Source organism: Anguilla anguilla, chromosome 12, assembly GCF_013347855.1.
Source record: "Anguilla anguilla isolate fAngAng1 chromosome 12, fAngAng1.pri, whole genome shotgun sequence".
NCBI lineage: Eukaryota > Metazoa > Chordata > Actinopteri > Anguilliformes > Anguillidae > Anguilla > Anguilla anguilla.
In genome coordinates, this window is record NC_049212.1 from 25,983,302 (window position 1) to 25,998,859 (window position 15,558).

Sequence of the window (15,558 nt, forward strand, 5' to 3'; positions counted from 1 at the left end):
CTCATCTGTCAGGTGATCACATACTTTGGGGGTAAAGTGTACGACCCCATCGAGAACCAGCAGAGTCGGCTTTCCTTTGCGGGGGACTACCTGAAGGGCGACGCCTCCCTGCTCATCGGCGACCTCATGCTGACTGACTCTGGGGAGTACAGCTGCAAGGTGAAGACCGGGGGCAAGTACCACTGGAGCACAGTCGACCTCATCGTGCTGGGTAGGTGTGGCTTCTGTAGTTCTGAGGAGATGTGGCTTCTGTAGTTCTGGGGAGATGTGGCTTCTGTGGTTTTGGGGAGATGTGGCTTATGTAGTTCTGGGGAGATGTTGCTTATGTAGTTCTGGGGAGATGTTGCTTATGTAGTTCTGGGGAGATGTGGCTTCTGTAGTTCTGAGGAGATGTGGTTTCTCTGGTTCTGGGGAGATGTTGCTTATGTAGTTCTGGGGAGATGTAACTTATGTCGTTCTGGGTAAGTGTGGCTTATGTAGTTCTGGGTAAGTGTGGTTTATGTAGTTTTAAGTAGGTGTGGCTTATGCAAATACATGGATTGTCTGTTGTGAGATGGGAGGTCAGTTTTTTCTGATATTGTTCAAGGTAAATGTGCTTATATTTCAATATTTTTTTAACAGTGGTTTAATTTGGAATTAATTTTGGTGTTGATATTGAGCTAAAATCTTAACACCTAGGTATTCAAACTCGGTCCTGGGGAATCTCTGTGTATACTTGTTTTCATTCGAACCACAAATGCAATTCCAGAATTTTAACAAGCTATTAACTTTTCATAATTAGGTGCGTTTCATGTTTAGAGGGATTATTTACCCTCTTAAGCCACATAATGTCAGAAATAGCTATGCATGTCATGAAGAATAAAAATCCCATGTCTACAATCTGTGTATTGCGCTAAATTACTAACAAATGCATAACAAGAGGTTACAAAATTATTTAACAAATCAAGTTAAAGGCATGGATCAGTAGGCTCCTAATTGCTGAAGGCGTGGACACAAGGCCACTAAAACTAGCCATTTGGTAGATAATGAAGAATGCAAAGACATAGCAAATGATAATGAATGAAACTTGCATTGTGTTAATAAGGTTAAGAAAGAAAGAAATTATGATTTCGTAAAACACTTGTAAAACCACCTAATTAGGAGACTATTGATTCTCCTTGTTCGGTTTAAAATTTGTTACCTCTTTTTGTGCAGTTGTTCGCAGTATAGCACAATGTGAACAGCATGCATTAGCTTCTGACATAATGTGACTTAAATAATCTAAATTAAGACTAAATAATCCCTCTAAACATGAAAAGCACCTAATTAAGAAAAATGAACAGCTTGTTAAAATTCTGGAATTGCAATTGTGGATGGAACGAAAGCCAGTATGCACAGAGGGTCCCCAGGACCAAGTTTGAACACCTAGGTATTAATATAATACCCATATTCTGGCCTTTGTATGTCCACTAGTCTGTGCTGCAGTGACACGCCCCACAGCCAAATAAAGTCAAATAATGACAATGTCTGGCTGTGGATAGGAACGCTATGGGGTAATTCAATAATGGGGGGTGGGGGGTGGGGGTGGGGGTGGGGGGTTTAGTTAGCAGGGCTTTAATTAGCATGGTTTCAGTTAGCAGGGCTTTATTTAGCATGGTTTCAGTTAGCAGGGCTTTAATTAGCATGGTTTCAGTTAGCAGGGCTTTAATTAGCATGGTTTCAGTTAGCAGGGCTTTATTTAGCATGGTTTCAGTTAGCAGGGCTTTATTTAGCATGGTTTCAGTTAGCAGGGCTTTAATTAGCATGGTTTCAGCTAGCAGGGCTTTATTTAGCATGGTTTCAGTTAGCAGGGCTCTATTTAGCATGGTTTTCAGTTAGCAGGGCTTTAATTTGCATGGTTTCAGTTAGCAGGGCTTTAATTGGTAGGGTTTCAGTTAGCAGGGCTTTAATTAGCATGGTTTCAGTTAGCAGGGCTTTATTTAGCATGGTTTCAGTTAGCAGGGCTCTATTTAGCATGGTTTCAGTTAGCAGGGCTTTATTTAGCATGGTTTCAGTTAGCAGGGCTCTATTTAGCATGGTTTCAGTTAGCAGGGCTTTAATTAGCATGGTTTCAGTTAGCAGGGCTCTATTTAGCATGGTTTCAGTTAGCAGGGCTCTATTTAGCATGGTTTCAGTTAGCAGGGCTTTAATTAGCATGGTTTCAGTTAGCAGGGCTCTAATTAGCAGAGTGCCCCTCTTGAGGACTGACAGACTGGCATCCCTAGGTTGGGTAGGGGGGGGGGATAAAAATATGGGACAGAGCTGGTTTAAAACTTAAATGACGGGCCGTTCCAGTGAAGAGCCACTCTTTTTAGGAGACTTTTCTTGTGATATACAGGGTGTTTCACTGCCCTGGACCTGGAGGCACACCATATGAGCTTCTTCTTTTCCAGATGAGAGCTTGGTTAATTAGCTTTTACTGAGCTGTTGCATGAAATTGAATACTGATCTATATTTGACATCTCTACACTTAATCTGCTTTAAATTCCTTTTATATTCCTAAAAGAAATGTGCTGTTGGAGGTTCATAAAAATAAAAAAAAGTTTTTTGCCCAACATATTTTTTGTTAATATCTGTTCCGTGGACAGTTTTCATGCATTTGTCTCAGTTAAGCTTAACTGGTTAATTTTTAATTTGTAAATTAATTCTCTTTAGTGCCCAGCAATAAAATGACTCTTTTTTTGCTTAGCTGCACGGTCTTTGCTTGGAGGGGTGTACTTCATGCTGAGCTGGCACAGGAAACCTGCAGGCCCAACTAGACCGCATGCGCCAAACTCACCAGGGGGAGTCGCTGTTGCGCCATAAGTAGAGGCATCCCTGCCAGTAGAAACTCTTCTTCCCAGGGTGACACTATGGCCAGTTATGCATGGCCCCTTGGGGCACTGGATAAGGGTTTGATATCAGGTCATGTCAGGGCTCGTCACTACACTAAAAACCAATGGTCTTACTACAGTGATCCAACTGACTGCTCCAGGTACCTGTGACAGAATCCGCATGTGTAATAAGTCCGATGGCAGATACATGATTAGTGAAGCTGAATCCAGATCTGTATTCAATTAACAGCTCAATCAAACCTAATTACAGATCTGGAATGGAAATCAACACGCACACAAACGCTGCCTTCAGGCCTGGTGCTGAGAATTACCGCTATAGTTTGCACTCCAGAGAGGGAATTTTGACACCTCCAACTCCTAACAATTAAAGGCCAAAAACTTCTCAGTGTCTCCTGGCTCTTCAAAAGGCTGTTTATTTATTTATTCTGACAAAACCCCTTTGCCTGTCATAAATATTGAACAACAAACTCCAGACATGCTTCTGGAAATGATTTTTTTAGTTTCAATCTGTTTTCAGTCATTTCAATCAAGCCTTCAGGATAATTGTTAAATTTCTTCACTGGTGAAAATACAGCTTCTACCAGTGGAGTCTGGAGCGATGGAAGAGTTTTATTCTTCTCTGGACACAAAGGCGACTTGGCGAAAGCCTATTTGAAACAGCCTCGCTTTGAACGAAAATGTAACGCCCCCCACCCCACACCCCTTAAAAATAACCACAAATCTTCTCAGAAGTCAGAAGGGAGATGTAGAATCGCTGTCAAAGTAGAATCCATCTCTTGAAACGGGACGAGCTCTTGAAACGCCATGGGAGATTAGTTTAATGCAGTTATTGGTTTTCTAATGGAAGGGACTCTTAATCTCCCCTTCTCTCTTCCTGCCCATAAAGACATTGCGCTGAGTTAACGGCTGTATTTTTACAAATTGCCCGCAGCTTTGCCGTGACACTTTCGATTCCGAGAGACGAACATTTGCATTTCTCTTTTTCTGCGCGGAGATAGCGGTTTGGCGGCGGACCCACCGGCCGCCGTGGCAGAGATATCTAACCAATCCTGACAGAACCGCGAGATTGACTGTGGAGGCACTGCCGCCTTCTCGGGCTCCTAAACTGCATCTCCTCCGCTGCACTGGAGCAGAATTTACACTCCAACATGGAGGGCGAGAGGGTGTGCAGAGATTGTAGGGTGGAGCAGAGACGATGGGTGGAGTTACAGATAGAGGGTTTTATTTGGGGGGGGGTGGTGTCTCTGTGTGATTTCTATTCTAGTCATGAACATTTCTGAATCACCAGCAGGAGTAGTGGGCAATTTGTTTATTTATTTTTGTTTGGGAGGGGAGGTCGGTATATAATATCATGTGACACTCTGCAATGCTCTTTGTGTGGCGGTATGATATAATGGTTAGGGGGCCTGTAACTCTGGGCTGGCAGGTTGGATTACCATGCGGGTGCTCACCCGTGAGCAAGGTGCTAACCGTCAGTTACTTATGAGTAAATTGTGTGAAAGTGTCACTGTGGATGAGAGCATGAGTTAAACGCATAAATGCAGTGTGCCCTAATGTGTCCCGGCCCCGCCCCCTCTGTGTGACCCCCCCAGTGAAGCCCTCAAAGCCCCGCTGCTGGATGGAAGGCCGGCTCCTGGAGGGCAGCAGCGTGAAGCTGAGCTGCAAGTCGGCCGACGGCTCAGACCCCATCCAGTACAGGTGGGACAGGGTGCTGGACAAGGGCAAGAGTGTGGGGAAGCTGCCCGCTCAGGCGCGCATAGGTGAGTCACCTGACTGCCCGTGCGCAAGCGCGTGTGAAACAGAGCATTACACTAGTGTTACCATAAGGAGTGCTACATTACTGTGATTATATCATTATTATAGGAACAACAGATTATGATAATATAGTGAGAAGCGCTAATGGTGGATAGCTAAAGAGAGCAAGGGTTGAAGTTTTGATTGTAACATACCCCTAATCTTGCCTCTACCTTAATGCTTGCCATTTTCCACACCCTAAACCTAATTCTGACCCTAATACTAATCCTAATTCTAGTCCTTGGAGTTATTACAAATTTCATATTTTTTGCTATTAAAATAGAAGTGAAAAACAATAAATGTAATCAATTCAACAACTCCAACCCTGTGTATGTGGGCCCTGGTCTATCTGTGTGTGTGCCTGTTGGCTGCTGGACCAGTTCACCCCCGAAAAGCTCAGAAGCACAGGCCAATGGCGTTCAGTTCTCTTAACTGGGTCTGAACAGATCCATCATGCTGCCAATGGAAAACAGCCAGCTGAAGCCTAACAATTAATGACCTCCCTGGAACGACACCTGTTCGGACTAATTAGCTTGCATCGGGCGGTGAAACGTATTGGCATTCAACATTATTTATCGTCCTTCCCTAATGATCATGTGGGACACACAGTGTCACGTGCCCGTCCCGACACGAACGGACGATGCGTCACTCCTCTAGACTTTGGGATGCGCCCCTCTTGTTCCGGGATCCGGCGTGTCCCTCCTCAATCAAACTGCTCCAAGGATCAATAGTAGCTCTCTGGGCCCAAAATAAACAGTTGTTAGTTCATCTGCTCGGCTTGGAGTCTCAAAGAGCAATGTATCAGAGTGACGGGCCCATTACAGGCCTAGTTTAACAAAGAAGCCTGAGTCAGGTTTAACCTCCGCCAGCCATCAACACACTTTCACTCCCACGAGTTCCATCGACCAAAACGTATGCTGTGCAAAAAGCAATCATTTCTTTCTGTGTCCGGTAGGTTCTTAACTATTATTTGCAACATGGTAGCAGTGAGAGTATAAGCGGTAGCAGTACCATAACAGTTAAAGTGTCTCCAGACTGAAGTCTAGTGTAGTTTTTGCTTTTTTTTTTTGCTTCTAGATTTGAAGAACCCTGAGATTGTCACCCTGCAGAATTTGACACAGGAGAGCTCAGGTGTCTACAGGTGCACGGCCAGCAATGACGTCGGCGAGGAGAACTGCCTCATTGAGGTCACCATGCACTGTGAGTACCAAGCACCCCCCACCCCCCCACCCCCACATCTTCACTGTCGTGGTGATGGATTGGTGTCGGTTCCTGGGGTCAGCAAAAAAAAATGTTTTCCCCATCCCTGCAGACTTATTGACCAGCCGCTGGGACCAGACACAGCAACAAGTGCACAATGGTCATTGTTTTCATTTGGAGGCCAATCTTTCAATGTCAGCAAGCGCATAAGATTTCCAATAGTGCACAGAGCGAGACTGACGATTGCAATATGGTGGAACAAATAAAAATTGCATCAACCAGCACACCTTTGCTTCACCTCTCTACACACCGAATCTCTTTTACCAAGAGTTCATTTTGTCGTGTGCATTCTAACTAGGGTCACCATTTTTTTCTCACCTGCGTTTCAGTCATCCCTCAGCAAGGGGTCAGTAGAGGCTTTTTTGATTGCACATGACATCTCCCCAGTCAACCGCGTTGTTAAGTCAAATCCCGCTTAAGGAGATGTTCCCACACTGACATGCTGTAATCAAGTGTAGTTATCAGAACCACAGATACAGCAGTAGCATGCTTTTATCATGCGGTACAATGTGTGTGCTTGTTAACCTGTGGGAAGTAGCTTGCTCTTATCTCATCGACACAAAAAAAAAAAAAAAAATCAAAAAAGATTAATTGGAGGCTATTTATAGTAATGAAATTCAGCAGGGCTAAAGAACAAAATGAAATAGATTCAAGCATCGAACGGACATGAAAGACAAATGTAGGGTTTAAACAAAGTTAATCGTGATTAAATGAACTTAATTAAATGAATTTAATCATGGTCAATTTTGTTAACGGTATGCTCAGTCATTGCTTGACTTGAACTTGCTTGACAAGTTCATCGCTTGAACTTCTCCGTGTGAAAAGATGCACCTTTCTGCTTCAACAGAGTTGGTTAGAATGACCGAGTATCATTTTTGCTATCTGTGCAATATTTGGAAAGATTTTCTTGGCTGTGCCCCAGCCCCCCCCCCCCCCCCCTCAGCAGCCTAGCAGAGCTGCTTTCCTGTGCAGATCATTTGTAATTGACAGTTTCGGAAGAACAGTTCTTGTGAAATCCTGTAATTGAGTCCAGAGGGAGTTTTGGAAAGTCGAATGTACAGACTTGCTTGGGGTCAAAAACCCTAACAGCCTCAAGAAATTTGTGTGCTGGTTGATATCTGGTTTCTTTTTGGCTGCACGAGGGTTGTCATATGTTGTCAGTTTCTCCGTAACTGCTCTCAATGTTGGAACACGTTGGCTGTTTATCGTTTTGCATGTGCTGTGTGTCTGCCGCTGAGCCAGTGTTTAGTGTTCATTTTTTAATAAAAATTTTCGGTTTTCTAATTTCTCTGCTCTCAAACTGGTCTCACTCGGTCTTTTGCCACTTTTCGTGACTGACATGAGCTGTGTCCCTAAATCTCTCAGCTGAGCCAGCACAGCAGTATTTGGTGAGATGTCTATATCCAGGTCCACAAGTCTGGAGTAGAAATCCAGGTCCTGGGAGTTTCAAACCCCATCAGATAGTGTCTCGTTTGCATGGCTCAGCTGGGAGTTTTACTGCGAGGTCTGACCCTTTCTCCATTACGCTGTCCTTTAGAAGCACTGCGCAGTTTAACTTGGACAGTGCTTAAAATCCCTTTTCTCAACTCCCACGAGATTTTGTCAACTTTGGGAAAACTGCTTGGCCAATGCAGCTTGCCAGTGCCACAATGTGGGCAGTGCAGGTTCACCCTTTAGGGTGTGAGATCACAGATATGTGATTATAATGTTGGGTTTAATGGGCTGCATTGGGCATCAAGCCTTTGAGGGTTCCTTGTTACGCATTACCTGAGAGGACTACATGGTTAAATCCACCTCAAAGTCCAACAGCCATTTTGTAATGCCATCCTCACCTGAACAGTAATTTACAGCAGCAAGGTGCACCAGGTCAGCGTGGACACTTTCAAATCTGATGTAACTGATTTTCCTTGTGCAACAAATAAAAGATACGAAACATAATTGTCTGCGCCACATCTGTGGCCATGGACCTGCTGTCAGCTGACTTTACATTTTAATTCTGTGCACCAACGGCCACGGCACACACTCCTGCTGAGGCCTTATCGCAGACAGGAGTGACCTGACATTAATTGCATGTTTATTGAGAGATGCACCTAATTGGGGGTTTATGCAGTTTTTCTAGTGGAGTGTTTGCACTCAGAAATGCGTTGATGTCTATCTGCTTCTCAGAGCTCTCATTGCCTGCTCACAGATGATTCCCCCTCGCTGTCGGTCTCAGCAAGACCGGTGTAGTTAAATTTATTTATTGTAAATGTCAGTCTACTGTTGTTTGTTGTTTTGTGTGCATAAATGGTTGAATCCGTCTGTGTGCAGTGTACCAGGCACATACTGGTGCACTAGATCACTGCGACTGCGTTTTTATTTAATAATAAACTTTATTTATATAGCACCTTTCATATCATAAAATGCAGCTCAAAGTGCTTTACAAGAGAAAAAATTGCCATCTTCTCCATGTGGTCACAAATAAGCACTAACTGTTTGATTAGTCAGGTGATTGTGCAAATCCAGTGCATTTGACAGAAGTAATGTCTTATAGTATGTGAAATGCAATGGCTAAAGCAGAATATGTACAATACAGGTAGAAGGGGGTAATTTACATGAAAACAGCATGCCTGTCATTTTGGTTCACCATATATGTTTTAGCTGTTCAGATTTCAGAAAAAAATTGTGTTGGCACTCATATTTACAGGTTTTAAGTTTTAAATAATTTTAGATTTTGTCATAATGTATGTGCACATTGACATGGTTTTTGACGTTTCCACAGACGTGCGGGGTATAGGTGTGGTGGCGGGGGCGGTGGTGGGCGTGTCCTTCGGGGTGAGCCTCATCATCCTCATCATCTGGCTGGTCTTCCGCAAGAAGGAGAAGAAGAAGTATGAGGAGGATGAGACGGCTAACGAGATCAGGTGGGCCTGGCTTCATGTCAAAGTTAGCCGCACATTAACTTGTCAGACATTTGTGGCTGAAATTGCCATTAGGTACTAGTTGAGGGCAAATGCGGACTGAATCTAAATCATAGTTTCACTTCTCCCATTCACATAGAGCCTCATTCTCCCATCACCCCTTGCACACTGTGTCCCATCAGCCAGTGGGGCCCCCAGGCCGCAGGTCTAATCTCCAAGCAAGGCCTCCCGATTTAGGTTAGCTTCTAATCAAGCCTCTCTGCTCTCCAAGCCAGCCTCCATTATACATCACAGTCCCTGATGGCACTTCTCATTCCTGGCATAAACAGGTTCTCTTACAGTTTAAGTGGGATTTGCTTCTCTATTGCAAGTGTAAAAATGAGTTATTAAGGTTTTGGGGACAACTGCGGATATACAATGCTTGCCTTTGAGGTGGGGGAGGGGGTTTGGGAGTTGTGGAGAGACAGTTGAGGCTAAACAATTTGAAAAGTTTGTTTCCGATATACATGAGTTTTGCTGCAGCATTTTTCATATCCGGTGAGATGTTCCTCTCTAGTCATAAGATTAACAAAACCCAGCCATGAGCCCTTGAAGTGTTTGGCAGTGGCACGCAAGAGCTAGAGCATGGAGCCACAGTTCCTCTGAACCCCAGACACCACTGGAGGACCCGTATAGGAAGCAGTGGTCCAGAGAAAGCAAGCACAACTACAGCCCTGGAGCTGCAGAACCCCCCTCCCCCACACACACACTTTGTTTGTACCCCTAACTGCAGCAGAATACTTACACTGGTTCAATTAAACCAAAGATTTGTTGAGTGAGGTGATGGTAGACCGTGGCTGGAGGGAATGTCCTGTAAACATATTGCAGCCCTGTGCTATAAAAGTGAGTGCTGTAGGACAATAAGGCCATTCCATTAACCGTAAAGTGCTTTCAGTCTACGGTATACAGAGGTCTGTACTCTGCAGAGCTGATCTGAGCTTTATAACTTGAAGTCATTGCCCTGCATCGCTGAACCAAAAACAGTTCCAATGTGTTTCAGGTGTTCATGAATATTAATGAGCAGGAAGTCTGTTGCTTGTTTGCTGTTGATTCAGATTCAAGTTTTAACTATAATTTTGTTAAATTCTTATTATAGCTCTAATTAATTAAAAATTTTATTCTAATTCTCATTGCTGTGGGAATGCATTCAATTTCCAGATTGCCAAGTTATTCTGGAATTAAATGCAGGCCCACCTGCTGAATGTGCACTGCGAGTGGCTGTTGGCGGAACTCTCTTTATTAGAGACAGGAAGGAGAGCTGGTGCGGGGGCTGGGTATCTTGATGGATATTAATGATCTCTGGTGTGCCTCTCCTGTAGGGAGGATGCTGAGGCTCCGAAGGCCAAGCTGGTGAAGCCCAACTCGCTCTCCTCGTCCCGCTCGGGCAGCTCCCGCTCCGGCGCCTCCTCCACCCAGTCCATGGTGCACAACAGCGCCCCCCGGGGGCACCGCCCCCGCCCGCCCGCCGTGACCGCCCTCAAGGAGAACGGCCAGCCCCCGAGCTTCCCCCAGTCGCCCCCGGCCTACGCGCAGGTGGTGCCCAAGACCCCCGAGCCCAGCACCCCCAAACTCAGCCCCGGCAACCTGACCAGGATGGGGGCTACGCCCGTCATGATCCCTGCACAGTCCAAGGCATTTCAGACTGTGTAGGGAGAAGAGGGGTCACCCCAACACGCCCCCCCCAACACCCGCCCGACCCCCTGGCCTGTCCACATGTCCAAAGCAAAACAGACCATTGAACAAACTACACTGAATTATAACAAAACAAAAGGGATGTAATTACAAGGAATCAATAATTAATAACAAAAGAAAAAAAACAAAAACTGTTTTTAAAAGGTTAAATAAATGCATATAAAAAAGGGACAATTGGATGTGCTTGCCCCTTCTGAATTTAAAGAATGAATAAATAACGTAATTAATGAATTCAATGAAACTAGGCAAGAATAAAGATGTTTTCTCTGCCTTTCTCTCGTCAGAGGCAGAACTTTCTTTTTTCATGTGTTTGGTTTTACTTCTGAAGACGCGGGAAGGAATGTGCGCTCTGGGGGGAGATGAAGCCAGGAGGAGGTAGAAGGGAGCCACGCCCCACTTTCTGATGCTCCGCCTCCGGGTAAGGCAGAAACGGGGAAGGGTTTTTAAACCGGGCGTAACGGATGGCAATGGCGGACGAGCAAAGAGTGGAGCGGGGAGGTCCCCAGAGAAAGAACACAGTGTCCCGCCACTTTCTGAGGCCACCTGAGCGTCTGACCCAATCACGCTCGCCACCGCCCCTCCCCGCCCACTGTTGGCCCGAGCGCAGGAGCCGGAGACTGCAGGGATGGCAGGAGCGAATCGTTTGAGGTAGTCTCCCCCGTCTTCCTGTGTGGGGTCTACTGCTCCTTGGACGTGAGGCTTCGGGCATATGTGGATTTTGGAAGAGGTGTAAAGAATAACTTGGTGCACGCATTTCAAAAGCCTCCTCTTAGGACCTCAGGTCTGCAGGACTGCAGGTTGCGCCTCCTTTCGGTGTCTCCAGCACCTCCTTTTTTTCCTGGATGCCCAACACTATATGAAATACCCTCCCCATACTAACTCGTATTTTTAGGGAGCATGTAGCATCTGTATAAATACTTTGCTTACCTGACACTGCTGGTGGACTACATTGAGTAAAAAATGTATGTTTATTAGGAGGAAAAGGGAGCCTTTTTGTTCTAATCTTCGATCTTGTTCAGTGGGGAATCTCAAGAGATTTTTTAAGGATGTTATGCAGTTGCATGGCAACTGCATCATACTGAAGTGCCACAAAGCCTCTGGATGTTGAAGTTGGTTCTTTTCTTTTTTTAAGGCTTTTTAATTACTTAAACTTTTTTGTAAAGTTACTGAAACCAAAATCTGTCAAACAAAAGCTACGAATGTGTGTTGTACAAAAAACAGAGATGGTCATTACCTATTTTTCTTTATTTCTCGGTGCAGAATGGATTTCTAATGGCAACATGTAGACACAATGTAGATCTTGAGCTCAATTAAACAATCAGGTGGGTCACTGAATGGTAAGCGAATACGGACTTGTGTATAGTTCTCACTGAGATGCACTGCAGAATAACTACTCTAGTCACATGCAGAGGCAGTGGATTTCCTCACGTTACCATCCCATTGTGTTGCCTAGAGGTGTCCCATGTGACCAGCATTGATACATCATTTATCTCTTGTTTCTACTTCAAAGAGCCTGTGCAACATGAAAGCAACTTTTGAAAAGGACAAGTATTGCCTGTTTTGGTGTGCCTTTGCAATCCCATCTTCTTTGATAATTTTTTTCCTCTGCTCTTACTGTGTATCAAAAAAGAAGCAAAAAGAATCACTTATAATTAGTAACAGAGTTTCAGCGGCTGACTGATGCAAAGGATGCTGGGAGCAAACACATCCATTGAGGACATATGCAAATGAATAACCGGCTGCATCAACACAATGAGATCGTAATTTGGGCAGTGGAAATTCACTCTGTAGTTGCACTCTTGTTTGATATTGTACATACAATAGATAGATATGCATTTCCAATGTCTTTTAATTTTGCAAGGAAAGTGGCTGAAGTGCAGAGGCATCTATAAATGGAGAGAAAGCACTACTCTTTGGTATGCGTTTTTGTTTTTTTTTTACCAGAGATGCCACATTTATTAGTGGTATCCAGTTCTCTGGCCAGGACCACGCTCTCTGTCCCTGTCTGACACGTGCAACCTAAGCAACTCAAGTGAGATGGCACGGGTGTTGACATTCAGATTTCCCTTTTTTTTTGGACCAACACGCTTTTTGAAATCAAGTTATTTTGACGGGGTGTCGATATTGAATATGAGATGCGCAGATGAGTCAGCAGAATATGCATATTGGTCTCGTGCTGTGGAGGTACCTCACCAGCATGCTGGTGTTCTGACAAATCAGACGAGGCGAGGCTGCATTCTGTATTAGCCAATGGGGTTTACAGGGGCAAAAAACAAGAAGGGGTGACAAGGGAATTGTAATAGTCCAGGGCTTCAAAACAGTAGGTAGTTTGATTTTGGAAATGTGAAAATACCATAGGACTACAACTTGCATACTTATGGATAACCACACATTGGAAAATGAGTTTGAAAACTACTTCTGATATGCAGTTTGTTTTCATCCATTATCTAGACTGCTGAGAAATAAAAGAGCACGGCCGTGTAACTAACAGAATTATTTACTTCACGAAGCGTGCTCAGTTTGAGTAGGTAGGTCACCCTGAAGGGTAGGACAGTTTGTCAGAACACCGACCCATCTTAATAAATGTCTGCTGGCTGTCAGCGATTTGAACGCTTCTAACGGGACAGCCATCTCATTTTTTCTCCCCCCAAACCGCCCCCCCCCCCCCCCCCCCTCCCCCCTCGCCCCCGCATTTGACGGATGAAACTTCAGGAAATATTAAGCGTGACTGATTGTGCAAAGCCCTTAAGGACCACACAGTGTATTTCTCTTAGATAACCCGGGAGCGACTCTCTCAGCTTCCCTTCCGAGGGGGTCAAGTGCCGTGAGATGCAGGCGTGGATTAACCTTTCAGCAGGAAAGAATGAGAGGCGAGAAGAGAGAAGAGAAATGGAGAGGAGGGTTGTGGAAGCTGTTGTTGTAAATTACCTAAAGCCCCTCTAAGTCTGTACATTGCCTTTATTGGCTGTAGATGAAACAGGATCAGTGAAAGAATGATGAACCTCTTTATTCACGTTCAGCCAGGCCCAGGACCGTACGCTAAAGGTGTCCGATGCCTTGTGCAAAAAGCACTGGATGTAACGCTCCCTGGTTAGCCCAACTTTCCACTACATTTCAACTAGGAAATCTTCTAAGCTCCAAAAAATACAACTCTATGGTATTTTAAAATACTTTAACAGATTTTTTTGTTGTCAACAAGATTACAATAGTATGAGGAGAGGCTCCACAATAGGCTGAGCTATGATTCATTGACTATTGTGAACCAATCAAAACACGCTGCACTGCACACAAACACACACACACACACACACACACACACAAAAAAACATTTGATTGGTTCAAATTAGTCCAATTAATCTCATAAAATAACCAGTAACATCCACCCACCCTTGGAGTTTTGTTCTTTAGCGAATTATGTCTACCAAATTCTGTTTCTTTTAAAACATTTTATTTGGTACTCTTATATTGTGGTATGAACATGTACTCGCATATGCTGTCACCTTTAACAAATAAAATAATTAATTGGTCATATTTAATTATCTCACACAGCTAGTGAACTATGTTTTATAAGATTCCTTCAGTAGGTCTCTAGCATGACATAGCATAATTCACAGCTTGGCTGGTCTGTCTGTAAACCTGTGCATATGATGTGTTAGAAATGACTGAAAATCACCACAACAGTGAAAGCAAAGGGACTGCATGTTAGAGTTACTTAACTTGAGAACGGAATATCTTGCCTCAATACTGATATAATATATAGATATAACACATGCACACGTGTGTGTGTGTGTGTGTTTGTATGTGTGTGTTTTTTTTAGTAGTATATGTTTTGCTTTTGGTTGAAACTCCTAAAACTGTAAATATCTCATATGGAAAGATTTAGTACATTACTATATTTTATTTTGTTTTTGTTTTTCCAATCAGAGTACTTTTGCACTTTCACACTCTGTGCTCACCTGTGGTTTGGTTGGGTCTGTAATAACCGTGTGTGGATGTACCGTCAGAAAGGCCACTCTGAGCAGTCAAATAAAAGGAACTACAAGCCACCTTTTACTTTTATTTGTCATACATGCCATTGATTCTCTCTGATTCTGTAAACCGGACCCTTTGTTTGAAGACAAAGACCATGTAAATATGTCCTTCACAAGTAAAATTGTATATTTTTACGAACTCTGAATTATTACTGTTTCCTTTGTAATAAAATATTCAGTGACGAGTTATTCAACAGCACAGCTTCTCTGCTTTGGTCCAACTTGGGCAGCAAAGTGACATTTTAAATCTTTATTTGGTGGTGACTTCTTCTCGGTATTTGAGAAATGGCCAAAGGCTTTATGATATGCGCAGGCCCAAGAAAATCCCCAGTGTCGCAGTAGAGAAGTTCCCGCTGAGTCTCAACCAGGGACATGTTATCAGTCCTCAGGGCCAGCCTGCCTCTCTCAAGGCTGACACTTCCACCATGTCAACAGGGAGCTGCACTTGGTGACAACAAGAGAACAGTGTTCAGTAAGAGGAATGTTCAGGATAATTTCATGCTTAATAAATAAGGCTATTCCCTCAAAGAAAGTATCTTTTTTTTGTGTATAGCTAGAACCACTTTCCTTTTTTATTTTGTAGTTTTACAAGTTGATATTCATAAAAAATAATATTCAATTTTAAATAGAAGCACAGTACATTCTTATCATATGCGCAGTCCCTAAGCACATTACAAAGGTGTAAAGCAAGAGAAAGGTGGAAACAGAATGCTTATTCTTATAATAATATTATTATAATTAACAATAATTATTATCTTATAATTATAATTACCCATGTATCAAAATCAAAGCCATTGCTCATTTTTCCCTGTGTAAAAAAAAAAAACCCACACGAATGTTTAATCAAAAAAGTCGTACGGCTTTAACATGCGTTAATCAATGAGGCTTGACACGGCGACATTGCACGCGACCTTCCGTTCCACTCGATAACGACCGCTCTGTAGCGTCACACAGAGCCGCCGCCATCAACGGCCTTCCTCCTCAGAATTC

General features: G+C 43.7%; 1 protein-coding gene across 1 annotated transcript in view; it reads left to right on the top strand.

Moving 5' to 3' along the window:
• The window catches only part of clmpb (CXADR like membrane protein b), a 58,788-nt gene extending 45,907 nt beyond the window's left edge, over positions 1-12,881 (top strand). The window contains exons 3-7 of the mRNA XM_035386378.1: positions 13-211; positions 4,445-4,612; positions 5,724-5,846; positions 8,668-8,809; positions 10,165-12,881. Of these exons, the coding sequence (XP_035242269.1) occupies positions 13-211; positions 4,445-4,612; positions 5,724-5,846; positions 8,668-8,809; positions 10,165-10,495 (963 nt within the window). The 3' untranslated portion in view covers positions 10,496-12,881. The remainder of the gene's footprint in view (positions 1-12; positions 212-4,444; positions 4,613-5,723; positions 5,847-8,667; positions 8,810-10,164) is intronic.
• Positions 12,882-15,558: the final 2,677 nt, after the last annotated feature.